The sequence below is a fragment of the Nomascus leucogenys genome, chromosome 8 (assembly GCF_006542625.1).
Source record: "Nomascus leucogenys isolate Asia chromosome 8, Asia_NLE_v1, whole genome shotgun sequence".
Lineage (NCBI taxonomy): Eukaryota > Metazoa > Chordata > Mammalia > Primates > Hylobatidae > Nomascus > Nomascus leucogenys.
The window spans coordinates 47,367,475-47,387,081 of record NC_044388.1 but is presented as its reverse complement, the minus strand read 5'-3'; the positions used below and the strand labels follow the sequence as shown (position 1 = coordinate 47,387,081).

General features: G+C 46.8%; 1 protein-coding gene across 1 annotated transcript in view; it reads right to left on the bottom strand.

The window, feature by feature from the left end:
• Positions 1-13,697, bottom strand: part of CHRNB3 (cholinergic receptor nicotinic beta 3 subunit) — a 39,281-nt gene extending 25,584 nt beyond the window's left edge. The window contains exons 1-3 of the mRNA XM_030816451.1: positions 13,518-13,697; positions 2,237-2,388; positions 689-733 (exon numbers count right to left, since the gene is read on the bottom strand). Of these exons, the coding sequence (XP_030672311.1) occupies positions 689-733; positions 2,237-2,388; positions 13,518-13,569 (249 nt within the window). The 5' untranslated portion in view covers positions 13,570-13,697. The remainder of the gene's footprint in view (positions 1-688; positions 734-2,236; positions 2,389-13,517) is intronic.
• Between the last annotated feature and the right edge of the window lie 5,910 nt (positions 13,698-19,607).

Here is a 19,607-nt window from a genome sequence, read left to right as displayed (position 1 = left end):
GATTTGAATGGTAATTATTTACTGACAATCCTAGAACAAACTCCTTTGGGCACACTCCCCTGACTTTAGGAAATAAGCTCTAGCCAAGCTAAAAGCAATTATCTAAGAAGAAAGCTGAGAACGATTCAAAATGCATTTTCAGTGATGTCAGGAAAACACGTATTCATCATTTTGTTTCGGGCTTCACTCTGTTCTGAAATTAATAATGGGCAGCCCCGTTATTCCCTCATTCAGGGTTCAGTTCTTCCTTGGAAGCAACAAGAGGTATTAGAGGTAGATTCTACCCACAGAGGACCAGAGAAGGCTAGGGAGGATGTAGCCCTGAATTTTCCCACCCAGCTTCAGTTCTCTACCTGGGGGAAAGTGGTGCATCCTGGAGGCTCTTTGTTGTTTTCTCTAAGTGGTCCCAGGGCCCATCCCCAGGCCTTATGGCAGAAGAGTCACCTCTGCCCGCTCCACGAGCAGCTCTACTGCTGGGAGCAACCATGCACAACAGTGTGTACTCAGGGGCTTGCCAGGATCAACTCCCCAACACTCACAACGGAAAATAAAAGCCATAGACCCTTCCCACAAATCTCCCTGAGGAACGTGATATGCCTTCTTAAATAATGGTTTTTCAGATGGGAGCCTTTCTAAATAGAAAATAAGTGACTGGGTTAGCAGACACAATCCTCGGATTGAAATTTACCTGTTTGAGCCACACATTGGTTGTCATCAGCTGATTCTTTTCATCCTAAGAAAATGACAATTTAAAAAATACTGTAAGTTGAAGTGAAAATAAGTTGTGATTTTTGTTGTTTTAGAAATGGGGTCTCAAGATGTTGCCCAGGCCGGAGTGCAGTGGTGCCACCATAGCTCACTGCACCCTCAACCTCTGGGGCTCAAGCCATTCTTCCACCCCAGCCCCCAAGGAGCTCACTATAGGTGCACACCACTACACCCAGTTGTTTTTTGTTTGGTTTTGATTAGAAAAATCTATCCGAATCTTACCTTTGAGGTTTTAAAAGTGCAAAAGACTCTCAATTTACAATAGTCAAATGGCATGTAAACAGTCAAATGGCATATAAATAGTCAAGTGGCATGCAGATTTTCCTTAAAATGAAAAACAACTGAAACAAGTAGCAGTTCATTGTGGCTATATGTACATAAAATTGGATAACCCAGAAGGCACTTTAAAGGTACAAAGTAGGCTGGGCGCAGTGGCTCACACCTATAATCCCAGTACTTTGGGAGGCCGAGGAGGGTTGATCACCTGAGGTCAGGAGTTCGAGACCAGCCTGTCCAACATGGCGAAACCCCGTCTGTACTAAAAATACAAAAATTAGCTGGGCATTGTGGCACATGCCTGTAATCCCAGCTACTCGGGAAGCTGAGGCAGGAGAATCACTTGAACCTGGGAAATGGAGGTTGCAAGTGAGCCAAGATTGTGCTACTGCACTCCAGCCTGTGTGAAACAGAGTCTCTGTCTCAACAATAGTAATAATAATAATGAAGGTACAAAGTAGAGGGAAATAATAGCTAAATTGGAGATGGGCTTTGCATGACTTCCTAGAAGGAATCCTGGGGTATTGAGCCAGCCAGGGCACATGTGTGTAGTGGGGTGGAGAATATGGACAACATAGGAGGATTCTTCTGGGGCTTTGGGGATCATAGCAGGACAATTTTGTTGCATTTAGGGAGTTAAAGTTCACTGGTTTCTTCTAAGAACTCAATCATGGCAGAAAGGCAAGCTCAAAAGGAAAATTAGAATGTGAAGGCATGGGTGAGTTCAGGAGAGGTGACCGGGCTGCCTAGGGAGAGCAGGAATGGGCCTTACTCTGGGCACTGTTGTTACCACCCTGTGTCCCTGCAGACCCCCCTACCAGCCCAGGGCACAGCCAGGGAGGATCCAGGATCACAGTACGTCAGCCCCAGGCTCAGCCCTTCTTCTCTGCAATTCCCAGCCCTCCTCCCTGGGTGTTCAGCAAACTGGGCCAGGAGCAATGACTATCTTAGCAACCACATCCTCCCCACAGCAAATCGTCCCACACTGACAGTGCTGCAATGAAAATTTACCCCGTGACAACTTCTCGTTCTTTCCTTGGGTCATTTTAGTGGCTTCTTGGGGGCAGATTTTCTCTCACAGTAAATTATTTTTAAAAATGAAATGGCAGACATAGGGAAAAAATATATTTTAGACTCATAAACAGGTTAAGGAATGCATGTTCTTTTTAGCCAAGTGCCAAGGATTACTCACCACATCTACAAGCTGGGATATTTTCAATCCAAAATATACTTTTATGGTGTCATTAGAATGTAATACAGGGCGGACCCATTTCTGATAGCCTTGGAACAAATGTCTGAGGAGGGCATCTTCATTTTCGGCGATTGAGTTGAAACCTGCGGTGGCTGTAAAAGAATCATGGGGGGACCTGGGTTAATGGGAGGGGCACGATGCCTGGATGAGTGTCCCGTGGCTCCTGTGGCCTTGGCCTCCTGCACCGTAGGCTGTGTCTGTTTCTAAACAGCCCAGTTCCTGAAAGGCAACTTGGAGCATGCAAGAGTCTTCATGTCCACACCCACCTCCCTCCAAACACACACAGCTGAAAACAGAATCCACATTTTTGTGTGCGTGTGTGTGTGTGTGTGTGTGAATTTTTTTTGAGACAGAGTCTCACTCTCTCCCAGGCTGGAGTGCAGTGGCGCGATCTCGGCTCACTGCAAGCTCCGCCTCCCGGGTTCACGCTATTCTCCTGCCTCAGCCTCCCGAGTAGCTGGGACTACAGGCGCCCGCCACCACACCCGGCTAATTTTTTGTATTTTTAGTAGAGACGGGGTTTCCTCATGTTAGCCAGGATGGTCTCAATCTCCTGACCTTGTGGTCTGCCCTCCTCAGCCTCCCAAAGTGCTGGGATTACAGGCGTGAGCCACCACGCCCAGCCCAGAATCCACATTTTACCCAGAGCTGCACTGTCTCACGAGATTTTCCCATCATGGGGTCAACACCCAGGTCCCAAAAGCTCCATCTGCAGCCACCCCGACCCCCACCTCTGGTCCCATCTGCAACGCTCCCTCTTCACAGAGATGGGCCCTGCCCACAGCTGTTCTCCGTCCCTGAGCCTCCAGCATCTCCCATTGGAAGTCTCTTGTCATTTGTCACACCTGTCTTCCTCTGGAGCTCCCTGACGACGGGCGTAGTGGGCATTATATTTGATTATGTTTACCCAGCACCTAGAACAGTGCCTGGTCCATAGTGGGTGTTCGTTTTATGTGTGTTAGTAGATGTCAGAGTCGGCACGTGGTCACTGAACACCAGCCGTGTGCCCCTCACGGTCCTCTTGTCTTTTTCCCAAGGAAGTCTTTCCTTGCAAAGTCCTTCCTTGGTCAGCAGCCAGGATGTCACACTCTGCCCAGTGCCTCACTGTGTGAGAACCTCAGAAACACCCAGTGTTAAGCTTTAACCCTCCAGTTGGGGAAATGGCTTAGGAATGCAGTCCCAAAATAGAGTTCTATTTCCTTACAATGCCGTGCTATCACATTTAAAACAAGGAAGCCCCCTACTTTTAAAAAAAGAAGGCAGGGTCTCACTATGTTGCCCAGGCTAGAGTGCAGTGGCCATTCACAGGTGCAGTCCCATTACTGATCAGCGTGGGAGTTTTAACCTGCCCCTCCTTGTCTGTTCAGCACCCGATTAATATCCTACAGCAACTCATTCTGCACCATGTCCTGACCATAGAAAACCTTTTTATTCCCAGTGAGACACCCACATGCTGGGTAATGATCTCATGAGATACATACCCTCCAGGTTTGCCCACTCAAAATCCAGGGATTCTTTTAGGAAGACAAGCAAAACAGTGCACGATCCCCCTGTGTGCAGGAGGCTTCTGTAGGCACTTTCCTAAGAGAGGAGCAATTCCAGGTGCCTCTGTCCCAGCACCTCAGAGGCGTGGGTGAGGTGGGCCATGTGCTCTGATGGTGCCCAGCCCCGTTTTCCTCCACATAAAATGCAAATGAGTGATAGGGAGAGACGCAACCTTACATTTGTGCTTATTTATTTAAAAACTGTGGGCCAGGCATGGTGGCTCACACCTGTAATCCTAGCACTTTGGGAGGCTAAGGTGGGAGGATCTTTTGAGCCCAGGAGTTGGAGACCAGCCTAGGCAACATAGGAAGACCCTGCCTTACAAAAATAAAAAAATTAGCTGGGCGTGGTGGCACACCCCTCTAGTCCCAGCTACTTGGGAGGCTGGGGCAGGAGGATGGCTTGAGTCCTGGAAGTCAAGGCTGCAGTGAGTAGTGGTAGCACCACTGCACTCCAGCCTAGGTGACAGAGCAAGATCCTGTCTCAAAAAAAATTTTTTTAATAAACAAAAACTGATCTGTTGGTTACTATTAGTACCAAGAGCAGCACTGGGAGCAGCCAGCTGGGCAGCCACCAGGGTGTCAGTCTGTAAAGAGCCAGGAAACTTTCCTGGAACCCCACAGCCTCTAGGGGGCATTTGCTCAGGGGGACATTCTTGAAGTCATCCTTGACTCCTCTCTTTTTCTCCCACCCCACGTCGGGTCTTAATGTCCTTCAGAATACATCCCAGCCCTGATTGTTCCCCACCGCCTCCACCGGGGCCACGCTGAGGGCACAGATGCTCTCTCTCTCGGGCTCCTGCACTGCTTCCTAATTGTTTCCACTCTTGACCTTTCTACAGTCCATTCCCCACACAGCAGCTAGAGGATTATGTCAGTTCCCTGCTAAGCGCTCCAGATGGTTTCCCATCACACTCAGAAAGAAACATCCTAAGTCCCACCACAGTCTCCCTGACCCCGTATGGCCCTAACTGTGCACCACCCCCACCGTACTGCCCACATCCTCCTCCCCAGCCCTCGGGCCAGTCTGCGATTCCCAGAACAAGCCAGAATGCCTCTGCTTGGGGAAAGTTCTTACCCTTACCCGGAGAGCCCACAGCCATCCCTTCACTTGTCCAGGCTTTGCTCAAATGTCATTTCCTTGAGTAAGTCATTTCAGGTTACACTATTTAAAAATCCCTCTCCTCTCTATCCTCTTAGGGTACTTCATCTTCCAGTAGAGAACCTAATCATATCACATTTATCTGTTTATTGTTGTCTCCCCTCCCTAGATGATGCCAGCTCCAGGAAGTTGGGGATTGTCTTCCTCATTCCTGTATTCCCAGCTCCTAGAACAGTGACTGTCACCCAGCAGCTGTTGAGCTAATGGCTGTTGAGTGGACAACCACTCGAGCAACAATGCAGTCAGCTTCGTGGACTTTGTTTTACTGAGGGGCATCTGGAGAGTTGGGGCCAGAAGTGAATTGCTCAAGAGAAGAGGGAAGCAGTGAGAACACAGCTGTCCTCCTCCATCTATCCCCAGGTCAGGCAGCCCCCTCCTCTAAGGCAGAGAATATTGTTTGAAAGGCACTTGTCTTCACTTATTTTGTGCTGCTACAACAGGATACCACAACCTGAGGAATTCATAATGAACAGAAATTTATTGGCTTATGGTTCTAGAGACTGGGAAGTCCAAGATCATGAGCATCTGGTGAGATCACCAGCATCTGGCCAGGGCCTTCCTGCTGCATCATACATGATGGAAGGGCAAAGAGGGGATGAGAGAGACAAGAGGGTGCCAACCCCTCCCATGATAATGGCATAAATCCATTCATGAGGGTGGTGCCCCCATGACCCAAACACCTACCATTAGGCCCCACCTCCCAACACTACCGTGTTGGGGGTCAAATTTCCAGCACATGAACTTTGGAGAACACATTCAAACCACAGCAGCATTGTGGCAGACACTGCCAGTTCCCTGACCAACAGGCATTCCCCCCTTTTCCTTGGCAACAGATGCTAAATTTATTCAGGGTTGCATGGTGCCAGCTTAAAAAGCTCAGCTCTGGGCTCCCTTGCATCTGGAAATGGCCTGTGGCACATGTAGCCAATTAGATACAAACAGAAGCTGTTGGGATTGGGGTGGTTAGAGGAAAGGTTGTTAAAAAGGGTGGACTTGATCTGACATGTCTGCCTCCTTCTTTTTGTCTGAAACTGGAGATTTGGCCACTCATCTGTCTTGAAAACCTGATGAAAGCTACACACATAGGAGGGCAGAATGGAAAGACACACAGAACCTGGGTTTCTGATAGCCCTGCACTATTGGCCTCCAAATTTCTTGGTATGTGAGAAAAGCAATCTCCTATTTGGTTAAGCCACAGTAGCCACTGACAGGCATCTGAACACAGCCCTGATGGCTGCTTGCACCACCTGACTAGCTGCTGAGATGCTGAAGTTCTTACAGAGTCCCTGAGTCCCAGGTCAGCCAAATTAGCACAAATTACTGAAGACACCATCTCACAATGGATGCAGGCACGCGAGGGAGGCCAAGAACAACAGAATGATGCCTGAACCAACACATGCAAGCATACACACACACACACACACACACACACCCCTATTAGCTCAGACAACCGTGAGCCAGAAGAATTTTGGACACATAAGAGAGAGGGTTCCTGAAGATGAGCAGGGACTGTAACCATGAACTTCCTTTCCCAAAAGGAAAATTGTCCAGTCATTCTGAAAGGAGGTGGAGTTGCACGTTGGGAGGGGAAATCTAGAATTCTGACCTCACATGCTTAGCATTTGCGCTTACGCAGCTGTGCTCCCTGTGAAGGTATAGGAATCCTGCTCTTCACCAAGATCCAGGGGCAGCAAGCAGCTCTGCTTTTTCAGGCACAACATACATCTCCACCTGTCTTAGCACTGTCAGAAGGCGCACTTTCCGTCTGAATTAACAAAAAGCACGAACCGTACTGGCTGTTAGGGACTGAATGTTTATATCACTCAAAAATCAAATGTTTAAGCCCTAACCCCCAATGTGACTGTATTTAAAGACAGAGCCTATAAGGAGGAGGCACAGAGGACACACCATGTGAGGACACAGCAAGAAGGCAGCTGTCTGCAAGCCAGGAACAGAGCCCTCACCAGAAACTGACTTTCTAGCACGTGATCACAGACTTCCAGCCTCCAGAACTGTGAAAAAATAAATGTCTGTTTTTAATCAGTCTATGGTATTTTGTGATGGCAGCCTGACTAATGCAAATCTGTTCTGACCAAAACAGACTTTATCCCCCTAACAAAAAAAGCCAAAGATTAAATGATTTCTGCCTAATATCTTCAAAATTCCAGAACCTTTCCAAAATAGAAGCTGAAGTCATTGGCATTATTGGAGCAGACTTAGATGATAAGCCTGGAAACGTTTTTGGTTTGTCCTTCTTGTGAAACAGAACATTATGAGAAAGGCCAAGTGCTTCTCACAGTTGATCCTTTGAGATCAGGGCCTCCATAAATATTTGATGATGTTTGATGAATGAACAAATGAACACATGAACAAAAGGCCATAACAGGGCTTTCTGTGACCCAGGGGAATGAGGCAGAGCCAGCCTGGCTCACTGCTCCTGAAGATGTAAAATCACAGATGCGCTCAAAGTTTCCAGGACAAGTGGTCTTTGTATTACAGAATAAAAGAATTCCTGGAAAGTTGTGCATAGACCAAATTTTTGCAAAATAACTTACATTTTAAATTAATCACAATATTCTAAGATCCATCTCAGTAATCCATTGAGAAACCAAGAATTTTTCTCAGAAGATGAGTGTTCCCCATTGTGGATACATATATATATATATATATATATATTTTTTTTTTAGACAAAGTCTTGCTCTGTCACCCCGGCTGAAGGGCAGTGGCATGATCTTGGCTCACGGCAACCTCTGCCTCCTGGGTTCAAGCAATTCTCATGCCTCAGCTTCCTGAGTAGCTGGGATTACAGGCGTGCACCAACATGCCCAGCTAATTTTTGTATTTTTAGTAGAGACAGGGTTTCGCTACATTGGTCAGGCTGGTCTCCAACTCCCGACCTCAAGTGATCTGCCCGCCTCGGCCTCCCAAAGTGCTGGGATTACAGGCATGAGCCACCACTTCCAGACATGGATGCATCTCTTAGAGAAGCTTGGACCCAATTTCAGCCTCAATGAAAGAGGAAGGAAAAGTGAACTGATAATGAAGCTAAGACAATAAAGCCAAGAAGCAACTCCAGGACCATCCCAGCCCCTCATTTTACAGGTGAAGATACTGGGGCATTGAGAGGAGCCTTGCCCAGGGCCATCCAGCTGATGGTGGCCTGCGTGGTCTTCTGGCGGCCAGGCCAGCCATCTTCCCTTATTCCAAAAATTCAATTCGATATACGTATATTTGGTGTTATTGCTATTTTTGATGTTTTGCTGTTAGTATTGTATTTTCCAGAATGCTTTACTGTTATTTAGAGCAATCGACTACCTGGAAGAATTATATTCTTTTTATTTTTTTTGAGACGGAGTCTCACTCTGTTGCCAGGCTGGAGTGCAGTGGCGCGATCTTGGTTCACTGCAACCTCTGCTTCCCGAGTTCAAGCAATTCTCCTTCCTCAGCCTCCCAAGTAGCTGGGATTACAGGCACATGCCACCATGCCCAGCTAATTTTTGTATTTTTAGTAGAGACAGGGTTTCAACATGTTGGCCAGGATGGTCTTGATCTCCGGAACTGGTGATCCGCCCACCTCGGCCTCCCAAAGTGCTGGGATTACAGGCATGAGCCATCATGCCTGGCCTCCTTGCTTAATCTTTGTCTCATTTTTCTTTGTCAAAATATTTCCTGTGGGGCTGGGTGTGGTGGTTCACACCTGTAAATCCCAGTTACTTGGGAGCCTGAGGCAGGAGGATTGCTTGAGGCCAGGAGTTTGAGACCAGCCTGGGTGGTGCAGTGAGGCTCTGATAAATAAATAAATAAATGTTTATTTCTATTTTAAATAAATATATATATTTCCTTTGGGGCCAGACAGACAACTCCATGGGCAGAGGAAGGAAGATGGAGAGGCAGAGAGCGAATTCGAAGGCCTCAGTTCGGAGGCGGAGACAGGGATGGAGCGCATTTGGCCTGATGCTGGTCATCTCCTGTGCACCGAGCTCAGGCTGGGACAGGCTCTGGGAGAACGTGCTGCTGTTGGCTCAGAAGGCTGATTCTCTTTCCAAAGTCATCACTCATTAGGATGAGAATCCAACAAATATTTATTTAATAATGAGAGGCATTGGACTCTGATTTAGAGACCATGGGTTCTGGTCTTGAGTCCAAGCAGTTAACATCTCCCAATAAGAAAAGGGAATGGATGATGGCTGAGGCCTCCAGCAGCTCATACCTTCCGGGTTTTTAGGGTCTTTGTGTCTATGAAACATCCACAAAATGTGGCCTATTAACCCCAGACATTTGCTGTTTTCAAGATACAAAAGACTGCCAGAGTTTAAGATGTGCATGTGACTGGGGAGAGCCCTTCACTCACAGCTGCTGTTTATCTCAACAGAGAGAGCAGTCAGGTAAAAGTAACACAGCTACCAGGGGATTGGAGAGACACCTCTGTGAGGGGGTTGGGGCTCTCTCAGCCCCACTGAACGAAATCATGAAAGATATTGATAAGGTCCCTAGTAACACCTTAAGACAAAGAAATTTTCCTTTGGAATTGAAGACCTGACCTTCTGGTCTCTTTGTTTTTTTTATTTTTTTAATAGAGGCAGGGCCTTGCTCTGTTGCCCAAGCTGGAGTGCAGTGGCATGATCATGGGTCACTGCAGCCTCAACCTCCTGGGCTCCTCCTGCCTCAGGCTCCCGAGTAGCTGTGACTACAGGAACATGCCACCATGCCTGGCTAATTTTTAAATTTTTTGTAGAGACGGATGTCTCTCACTATGTTGTCCAGGCTGGTCTTGAGCTCCTGGGCTCAAGTAATCGTCCTGCTTTGGCCTCCCAAAATGTTGGATTACAGACATGAACCATTGCAGAACCCTTGGTTTTTTGTTTTTTTTTTTTGAGACAGAGTCTCGCTCTGTCGTCAGGCTGGAGTGCAGTGGCGTGATCTCGGCTCACTGCAACCTCCGACTCCCTGGTTCAAGCAATTCTCCTGCCTCAGCCTCCCAAGTAGCTGGGATTACAGGCGTGTGCCACCACACCCCGCTAATTTTTGTGGTTTTGGTAGAGACGGGGTTTCACCACGTTGGCCAGGGTGGTCTCGATCTCCTGACTTCGTGATCTGCACGCCTCGGCCTCCCAAAGTGCTGGGATTACAGACGTGAGCCCCACACCCAACCAGTCTCTTTATTCTTGATTCTGTTTCCTTTCCTCAGTCTCTCAGACGCCCCTGCTCTCTTCCCACCTCCATATCAACATCCACTTTTAGCAAAATTTGACAAACTCACGCTGAGGTACAAACAACTGGTAAGACTTGATAAAACTTTTCTCTCTCACAGATCTATACTAAATCCAATAACCTGTTATAAATCTCAGATCTGTGAGTATTTCTAGATCCATCAACATCTGTCCATAATTTTGTGAACAGGATTTCATAAAAATCTTCAGGATTATTTATGGTTTTACTGATAATGCCATTTTTTTATCCTCAGCCAGGACAGAAAAGAAATAATTGGGCCAGGCACGGTGGCTCATGCCTGTAATCCTAGCACTTTGGGAGGCTAGGGCGGGTGGATCACCTAAGGTCAGTTGTTTGAGACCAGCCTGGCCAACATGGTGAAACCTCATCTCTAATAAAAATAAAAAAAAATTAGCCAGGTGTGATGGTGGGCACCTGTAATCTCAGCTACTCGGGAGGCTGAGGCAGGAGAATCCCTTCAATCCAGGAGGCAAAGGTTGCAGTGAGCCAAGATTGCCATTGCACTCCAGCCTGGGTGACAGAGCGAGATTCCGTCTCAAAACAAAAAACAAAAAACAAGGCCGGGCGCGGTGGCTCACGCCTGTAATCCCAGCACTTTGGGAGGCCGAGGTGGGCGGATCACTAGGTCAGGAGATTGAGACCATCCTGGCTAACACGGTGAAACCGCGTCTCTACTAAAAATACAAAAAAATTAGCCGGGCGTGGTGGCGGGCGCCTGTAGTCCCAGCTACTCCGGAGGCTGAGGCAGGAGAATGGCGTGAACCCGGGAGGCGGAGCTTGCAGTGAGCCGAGATCACGCCACTGTACTCCAGCCTGGGCGACAGAGCGCGACTCCACCTCAAAAAAAAGAAAAAAAAGAAAAAAAAAAAGAAATAATTGAAGAATTCCAAATCTCAGCAAAGACGATTGGGAAATGTGGGGTTTTTTTTGCTTTGATGCCTTTTGGTATATTTTGGTTCTTCCTTCCACTATTGCCGCCTCGTCAAAAAAAAAAAAAAGAAAAAGCATACCACAAATATGGCAGCCTCTTCTGTCAACCCATGGAGCTAGCCCTCATGGTGAACTCAAACAATGCATATTTAATGGATTCTTGATAGCATGAGACCTTTTTTTCTTTTTTTGAGACCGAGTTTCGCTCTTGTTGCCCAAGCTGGAGTGCAGTGGTGTGATCTCGGCTCACTGCAACCTCTGCCTCCCAGGTTCAAGCGATTCTCCTGCCTCAGTCACCAGAGTAGCTGGGATTACAGGCGTGTGCCACCACGCTTGGCTAATTTTTTGTATTTTTAGTAGAAATGGAGTTTCACCATGTTGGTCAGGCTGGCCTCAAACTCCTGACCTCAGGTGATCTGCCTACCTTGGCCTCCCAAAGTGTTGGGATTACAGGTGTGAGCCACGACGCCCAGTTGAGAACTTATTAGAAAATAGCTTTGTTTTCATTTCCTCTTGCATTCCTAGATGCTGGAACCATTCCTAGGATACAGTAGATGCTCAATAAGTATTCATTGAATGAATAAACACATTATGTCTTATCATATCATCATGTTGTAAGAGAAATGGGAAGATAAATAAGATACACCTCCTGCTTTTTGAGAGCAGACAGCACACACAAAATATGAAATAGCAATATGAGAGACATCCCATGGCCACACCCGAGGATCCTTTTTACCAAAGCCAGAAATATAAAAATGAAGGGGTTGCCTCTTGTAATTTGAAAAAAGTAGTTTTGCATAACAAAAAGAAACTATTTTGTTTACAATGAATAGTAAAGTTAAAAAATGTAAGGAAATATGGGACAGATTTAAAAATATGAGCAGATGGTAATGGGTCTAGAAATACAGATGTAAGATTTATCACAGGTTATTAGATTTATTATAGATCTGCGAAAGATCACACAATCTTCCCAAACTCTTCCAGCCCACACAATGGAGACCAATGCCAGAGGCCAAGCAATTCCAGTTTTCTTATGTAATCATGATTGTACACAGAGGACGAGGCTTAGCTGAACCAAGAGAGTTTATGCTAAACACCCTCGCTAACCATTGAGAGAAATCATTCCTTGGGAAAAGAGTGGTAAGAATCAATTATTTTATAATAAATAGAATAATAAAGACAGAAAAACATCAGACACACGCACATTAATGGTAAGCTCAAACACACAGAAGTTTCTTATTATTTTTGTGATTGGCAAACTGCATTTAAGACTTTGAAACGTCCAAATTTCATGATATTCGAAAGTGAGTTTGAGGCTTTCTGCATTTAGAAATTCCTGTTTGACTTTGAGTCCTTGGTCTGAGAAAAGGCGTTTTTGACCATAGGATAATGTTCAGGTGCCTCGCAGCCTTGGGACCTTGAAATGTAGAATTTATTTCTGGATTTGGGCAAATCTCCCTCAGTGTCTCCAGTTCTCCATTTGAAAATTACAGTAATCAAACGTGGCAAAAATACTACTGAGAAATTAATACAAATTGCTAGTGAACCGATACTTTTCTTACCATCTGGCTGCGGTTTCAGATGGTTTCTGATTCAATGGGGGAAAACTTTCTGTTCTCAAGTTACACAAAAAGTGAAATGATTCCCAAACCCAGGAAATTGGCAGGTGCAAATGACCAATCCCCAAAGCCTTTCAGTACTTTATTCCTCTTTCCTTTTCTCTTTTTGTTCTTTCTCTGCATCTCTGTCTCTTTCACTTTTTCCTTTTATTTGTCCTTTATCCTTATCAAAAATTCCCCTATTTTCAGTTGATAATAGTCACATAAAACACGTATTCATAGAGTTTTGATACATTTGTGCTTAATTGTGATATATAAACATGCTAAATATACCTACATACACAGATTTATTAAAATATGTAGGTTTACAGGGCATATTGGACAAAATTAAATATCTACACGCAGATATAGAAATTATTGGTAAATATGATAGAAAAAGTTGATAAAGTAAATTTCTGTGCCAAATATTTGGACAATTCTCTGAGTGATGCTCAGTGCATTCAATAATGTTTTTCCTGCTTTTGTATTTTCTTACCAAGCTCATAGTGATTCAGAAGGAGAAACGCAGCAAATGACAAAAACATAAGCATTATGAAAATCATAGATATGATTTCTTCAGCAAAAAACCCCCACATCTCACAGAATTACTCATTTGGGCCACATTTTAAAGGTTATCCTAAATGTATCCTGTGCATTACATGTTGTAATTCTAACATTATCAACACCATAGTTTTGCCTCCTCTGCTTAAATAATTCTGCAACTGTAGTTTTAATTTCGTGTGACTTGTGCTTACCTGAGGAAGGGATGCCAAGGACGATGAGAACCAGCATAAAATCTGGGAGCATCGTGATGTCAGTTTCAGAAAGACAATTTCTTCCTTTTTAACAGCAGAGCATTTCCATTGGAAAAGGGGGTTTTGAAAAGAAAATACAGGGGTTCAAAATCCGAAGTGGAACCCAAGAGGATAGCAACACCTGGAGTGGAATAAAACAATCTCAACCCCTCTCGCCGAGTGCGCCGCTTCTCAAAGTGCACTTCATTGATTTGCAGTCAGCTGTCAGGTCGTGTAAATCTAAAACATATCTCTGGGTCCTAACTCCTGACTTATTAATTTACTCCCTTGCAAGAGATGCAGGGCACTGGAGAAAGGCTGAAGCTAGACAACTTCTGAATGTTCTGTGCTATTTTTCTAACAGTTGGAGATCTGCGTACAGAAGAACCACGCTTTACCACATCCATAGTGAAAAGTTTCTCATCCCCATTATTTCTCTATTCTCTTTTCTTTTTCTTTTTATTCTTTCTTTTCTTTTCTTTTTTTTTTTTTTGATATGGAGTCTCGCTCTGTCACCCAGGCTGGAGTGCAATGGTACAGTCTCGGCTCACTGCAACCTCCGTCTCCCAGGTTCAAGCCATTCTCCCACCTCAGCCTCCTGAGTAGCTGGGATTATAGGCACCTGCCATCATGCCTAGCTAATTTTTGTATTTTTGTAGAGACAGGGTTTCACCATGTTGGCCAGGCTGGTCTTGAACTCCTGACCTGAGGAGATCCGCCCGCCTCGGCCTCCCAAAGTGCTGGGATTACAGGCATGAGCCACCACGCCTGGCCTCTCTATTCTCTTTTCCAGTTGGACCTGAGAGTCATGAGTATGTCCTGGAGCCTCCCTATTCTGCTGGTTCCCACGTGTGTTAATATCAGCACATTCTCTGTGGCTCCCTTGACCCCACCAGGCCCACCTTCTGGTCACTACAGGGGACAGTAGGGTGGGAGGTTAGTGGTGTTTTATGTATGAGACTTGGACACTGATAACACCATCCTTTCTTCTTCACAGTTGATCAGATTTCATCTAGTTTAGTGCTGTGCACACCCAGAGGGCCCTTGATAAATGCGTAATACATCAAATGAATGGCAAGTACAAAGTCAGGGCTAGACAGACAAGAGGGCCAGGTGGGAGCCAAGACCTACCTTGGTTGGGAACTGAGTGCTGGAGGAACCCACTCCAGGGCATGGAGGAATTCCATCTTAGCGGCAGTGATTTACTCCAATTTTTAAATTTCTTAATTTAACCCTCCTCTGCGTGCCATTAGTGAGTTTGAGACACCCAGAGGGTGCTCAGTAAGGAGCCATCACGGGTGGAAAAGAGGTCTAGCCCAGGACCCCGGGACCCTGAGCTCTTGAACCCTGTCTGTTCCTCAGGGCCCCTGTCTCAGAGCCCCTCACATCACGATGTCGCTGTCCTGCCTGGCCTCCCTTCCTAGACCACCAGCTCCTGCAGGAGGGCTTGGTCTCCAGCCCTCTGGAGTCTCCCCTGTGTCTCTCTGTGTCCAGGGCCTGACACCTGCAAATGCTTGAGAACGTTGCAGGAATGCAAGGAGGAAGGAAGGAGCCACACACCGATTTCCTCCTATCCATCTGAACTGTACTCCCGGCCTGCTGAGAATTTGTAGCGGTCTCAGGAGTAAATCAGCCACCACCAATCCAAGTGTGCAGGAAGTTTCACCTTTATTTTCAAGAAATCGAATAAAATGAAGCTAGCCTTCCATGGAACTGGCTGGAAATCCAATCTCAGTCATTGCAGGCCCTGCAGCCCTCTCCCTAGGGGAGCAACTGAATCTGGAAGCCTTTTGTGGTCCCCAAAATATGGCGCAGTCCTGTATCCTCCAGGCTGCCCTGACCACAGCCGGGGTCTGTGCCCCGCCCACACGGTCCCCTGGATCCAACAGCTTGGTTGCTCTTTGCCTTCTCCAATGCCCAGGATTCTGCCAAGACCCAGGATTCTGCCAAGACTGGAGGCCTCGGTAACAGGACCCTGCCTCCCTGGGCCCCACACAACCCCGGCCTGCTGAGGACTGCACCCCTTGAGTGCAACCCCGAGCAGGGCACCGCCCTGCTGCCAGAAGGACCTACCAGCCCCTTCCTATGCCTTGGGAAGTTTTTTTCTGTCTCCCTTTATAGCCACCTTTCTCCCTGCAAAGATACTCAGCTCTTCACCATCCCACTGTAGAAACCTCAAGTCATCTCTCCATTGAGTTTAGACTTTGGGGGGAAAAGCGGACATCAAATAGACATAGGAAGAGAGGCTGTCTTGCTCTGTTGCCCAGGCTGGAGTGCAGTGGTGCAATCTCACCTCACTGCAACCTTCACCTCCCGGGTTCAAGCAATTCTCCTGCCTCAGCCTCCTGAGTAGCTGGGATCACAGGTATCCACCACCAAGTCCAGGTAATTTTTATATTTTTAGTAGAAACAGGGTTTCACCATGTTGGCCAGGCTGGTCTCGAACTCCTGGCCTCCAGTGACCCACCCACCTCAGCCTCCCAAAGTGCTGGGATTACAGGCGGGAGCCACTGCACCTGGCTAATTCTTGTAGTTTTAGTAGAGACGGGGTTTCACCATGTTGGCCAGGCTGGTCTCAAAGTCCCAACCTCCAGTGATCCACCTGCCTCATCCTCACAAAGAGCTGGGATTACAGGTGTGAGCCACTGCGCGAGCCCGGCCAGGTGTGATTTCAATTGAAGATGTAAGTTCTGATTGGCGTTTAGTAATCATGAAAGCAGTGTAATCCTAATACTGCATTTCAAGACCACTTACAGTCCATGATTCTAATCCAATCACCATCAATGCTTTACTTCCTTCCAGTGCACACACACAAGCACACACACTAACATGCACGATAGCATTGTGGTCACCCAGTTGACATATGAGTTAACACCCTTCAACCGAGCTGTTACTTTTTATAATATAAAACTCAACACCATTAAAAAGGTTATTAAGGCAGGAAAGACAAAAAATTTTTTAAAGAAAAGGACATTTTGGTATTAATGATGAGAAAAGGAGAAACTTTGAGAAATTATTTCATGACCTCTAAGGGGACAAAAAGGAACATTGTGGTTGGTTCTGTAGTACATATAAGGGGACTCAGAACTAATTGAGCAACTGTAAACAAGGGTGTGGATTAACAAATGGATGTCAAGCCTGGAAGAGGGTCTTTAGTGGTGGGCTGCGTGGATCTAACACATTTAACATCTTGAAGGCATGGAAGATACACTTGGTGGATTTGCAAATAACAAAAATAAGAGAGCCAGCCCGATTGCCAAGGTTCCTTCCAGTGTGAAACCGTACCCGCTTATCTACCATGCAGGACAGAATCACAATACCCAGCGACCTCAGAAGTCGGGAGTGCTGGGCCCATCCTAGTAAGATAGATTGGCTTAGTTCTTGGCCACATTTATGTGAATTGGGACAAAATGTCTTTTTGCTTTATTATTTTATTTCTACATCTTTTTACAGTTAGAAAAACAAAATCACATTGAGGTATTTGTTTAATTAATTGCCTTAACTGCAAAGAATACAACTACATGATACTGACAGTCACTTGGTCACCCTACGAATGGCACTCCTAGCAGAACCCCAGCCTGTCTGGAGCCGTCTTAGGGCACCGTTTCATTTAGGACAACACAGTTAGGAAGTTAAATATGTTTATTCTGGGGACATCGAGAGACCTGGGATCTAGAAAGGAAGATTTATGAGAAAAGATTAAAAAGCAAGGAGTTTAGATGAGAAAAAAAGAAGTCTGGCTGTGCACGGTGGCTCACGCCTATAATCCCAGCACTTTGGGAGGCTGAGGCAGGCAGATCACAGGAGATCAGGAGTTTGAGAACAGCCTGGCTGACATAGTGAAACCTATCTCTATTACAAATACAAAACTCAGCTGGGCGTGGCAGCGCGTGCCTGTCATCCCAGCTATGCTACTCGGGAAGCTGAGGCAGGAGAATCGCTTGAACCCGGGAGGTGGAGGTTGCAGTGAGCCAAGATAGCGCCATTTGCACTCCAGCCTGGGGGACAAGAGCGAAACTCTGTCTCAAAACAAAACAAAAAACAAACAAACAAACAAAAAACAAGTCTAAGAGAACTGTCTTTCCTCTATAAAAAGCTTATTTGTGGGTTACCTGATCCTCACCAACACCTGCGGAGGTGAAGTCACAGTGAGGTGGGGGCGGGATTGGGGCTGGGACCACACCTCCCACAGCCCGGTGCTCTCACCGTCTCTGTACCATGATACTTAATAAGCAATCCCACTAACCAGAGTGTGCCAGTTTATCATGGAGAGAACACACTTCCTGCCTTCTGGAGGTCCATGAGCTCCCCCTTCCTCAGTCATCCATCAGGGTTTACCAGTGCTCCCTTCCTCAGGGCCTTCCTTATGTCTAACCTCAGTCATTCCTGCTGTAGCCTGCCTGGATCTAAGCCAGCCAGCATTTCAAATACTCAGATCCTCTTCTCACTACCAGTATGGAGGTTTTGTGGGAGGGAGCAGGGATGCTGTCAGCATTCACAAGATTCAGACGGTCTGGATTCAGGATCCAAAGCATCTGAATTTGAAATTCTCACTGCCCTCCTAAATAACCTCTCATCTCTTGATGCCTAAAATTTCACTCTAGAGATAATTGTTTTGGTTTAAATCTTATTACATCCACCACTGGGCAGGATAACACTTTAATCCAACCAGCCAACCCTTTTTCTTCCTGGGCTCTATCCACACGAATGACAGTTTTTCAACAGCCACACCTCTCACTATTGGTAGAGATGGGAAAACCATGGCTTTTATTTTTTAGGCAGAGACAGGGCCTTGCCATGTTGCCCAGGCTGGTCTTGAACTCCTGAGCTCAAGCGATCCTTCCACCTCGCCCTCCCAAAGTGCTGGGATTATAGGCGTGAGCTACCGTACCCGGCTTTTAAATATGTGTCCAATTCTTTCCTGGGATCAGACCTCAGAAGCCGCAGGCTCCTGGACGTGCTGCGCGGCCTCCCTGGGTGGGCATTGCGGGGCCTTAGAGCAGGGTGAGTTGTGGGGCTCGGGCGCCCTCTGGTGGCTCACTCCTCACACTGCAGGCCTTTAAAGGATGTGTGCTTCAGACGGTATTTGCTCCTCAAATTTTAAATAAAAAGGTAATAACAGCCCGAGTAAATCACAAACTAAGCACTGGAAGGCAATGGGCTGTTGGTTTAACAGCTCTACCCTTTCACGTACCGCTTGCTAGAAGGGCAGCGCGAACCCAGAAGAGCTGTAGCCGAGAATCAATCAAGAGCTGGAATCAATCGCTGGGCCACAGCCCGGGGAAACCCAGGTGTGCGCGGGAAGAAGCGTTCGAACAGAAAGAAACCGTCTAAATGGATCACATGAGCAGCGTTTCCCAAACCTCCCCGTGCTTCCCAACCATCTGGGGAGCTTTCAAGAAACATGAATTAGGCCGGGTGCGGTGGCTCATGCCTGTAATCCCAGTACTTTGGGAGGCTGAGGCAGGCGGATCACCTGAGGTCAGGAGTTCGAGAGCAGCCTGGCCGACATGGTGAAACCCCATTTCTACTAAAAATACGAAAATGAGCCAGTTGTGGTGACGAGCGCCTGTAATCCCAGCTACTTGGGAGGCTGAGGCAGGAGAATCGCTTGAACCCGGGAGGCGGAGGTTGCAGTGAGCCGAGATCGCACCACTGGCGACAGAGCGAGAGTATGTCTCAAAAAAAAAGAAGAAGAAGAAAGGAAAGAAAGAAAGAAAAGAAAGAAAGACGAATTCCTGGTTGTTTTCCACTGGAGTTCTGATCCAGTGGCCTGGAACAGGGCCTGGGCTCTCTGAGAGCAGCCAGGGTCCCAGACACTGACCACGCTGTCCTCCTCTTCCAAGTGAAATCTCCGCAAAGACCAGGAGGAAAGGCTCAGTGGCCGCACCGAAGCACCACGCGCCAGTAGGGTGCCCGTGACCAGGAAGGCCCAGGAGATATGGGGGGCACTGGGAGGTGCGCAGAGTGCAGCACAGGACCCCTGGTTGAAGAGGGGCGCCTCGCCTCTCCTTTAATCCTTCAGTCGTTCTATTTCTTTTTTGAGGCTTC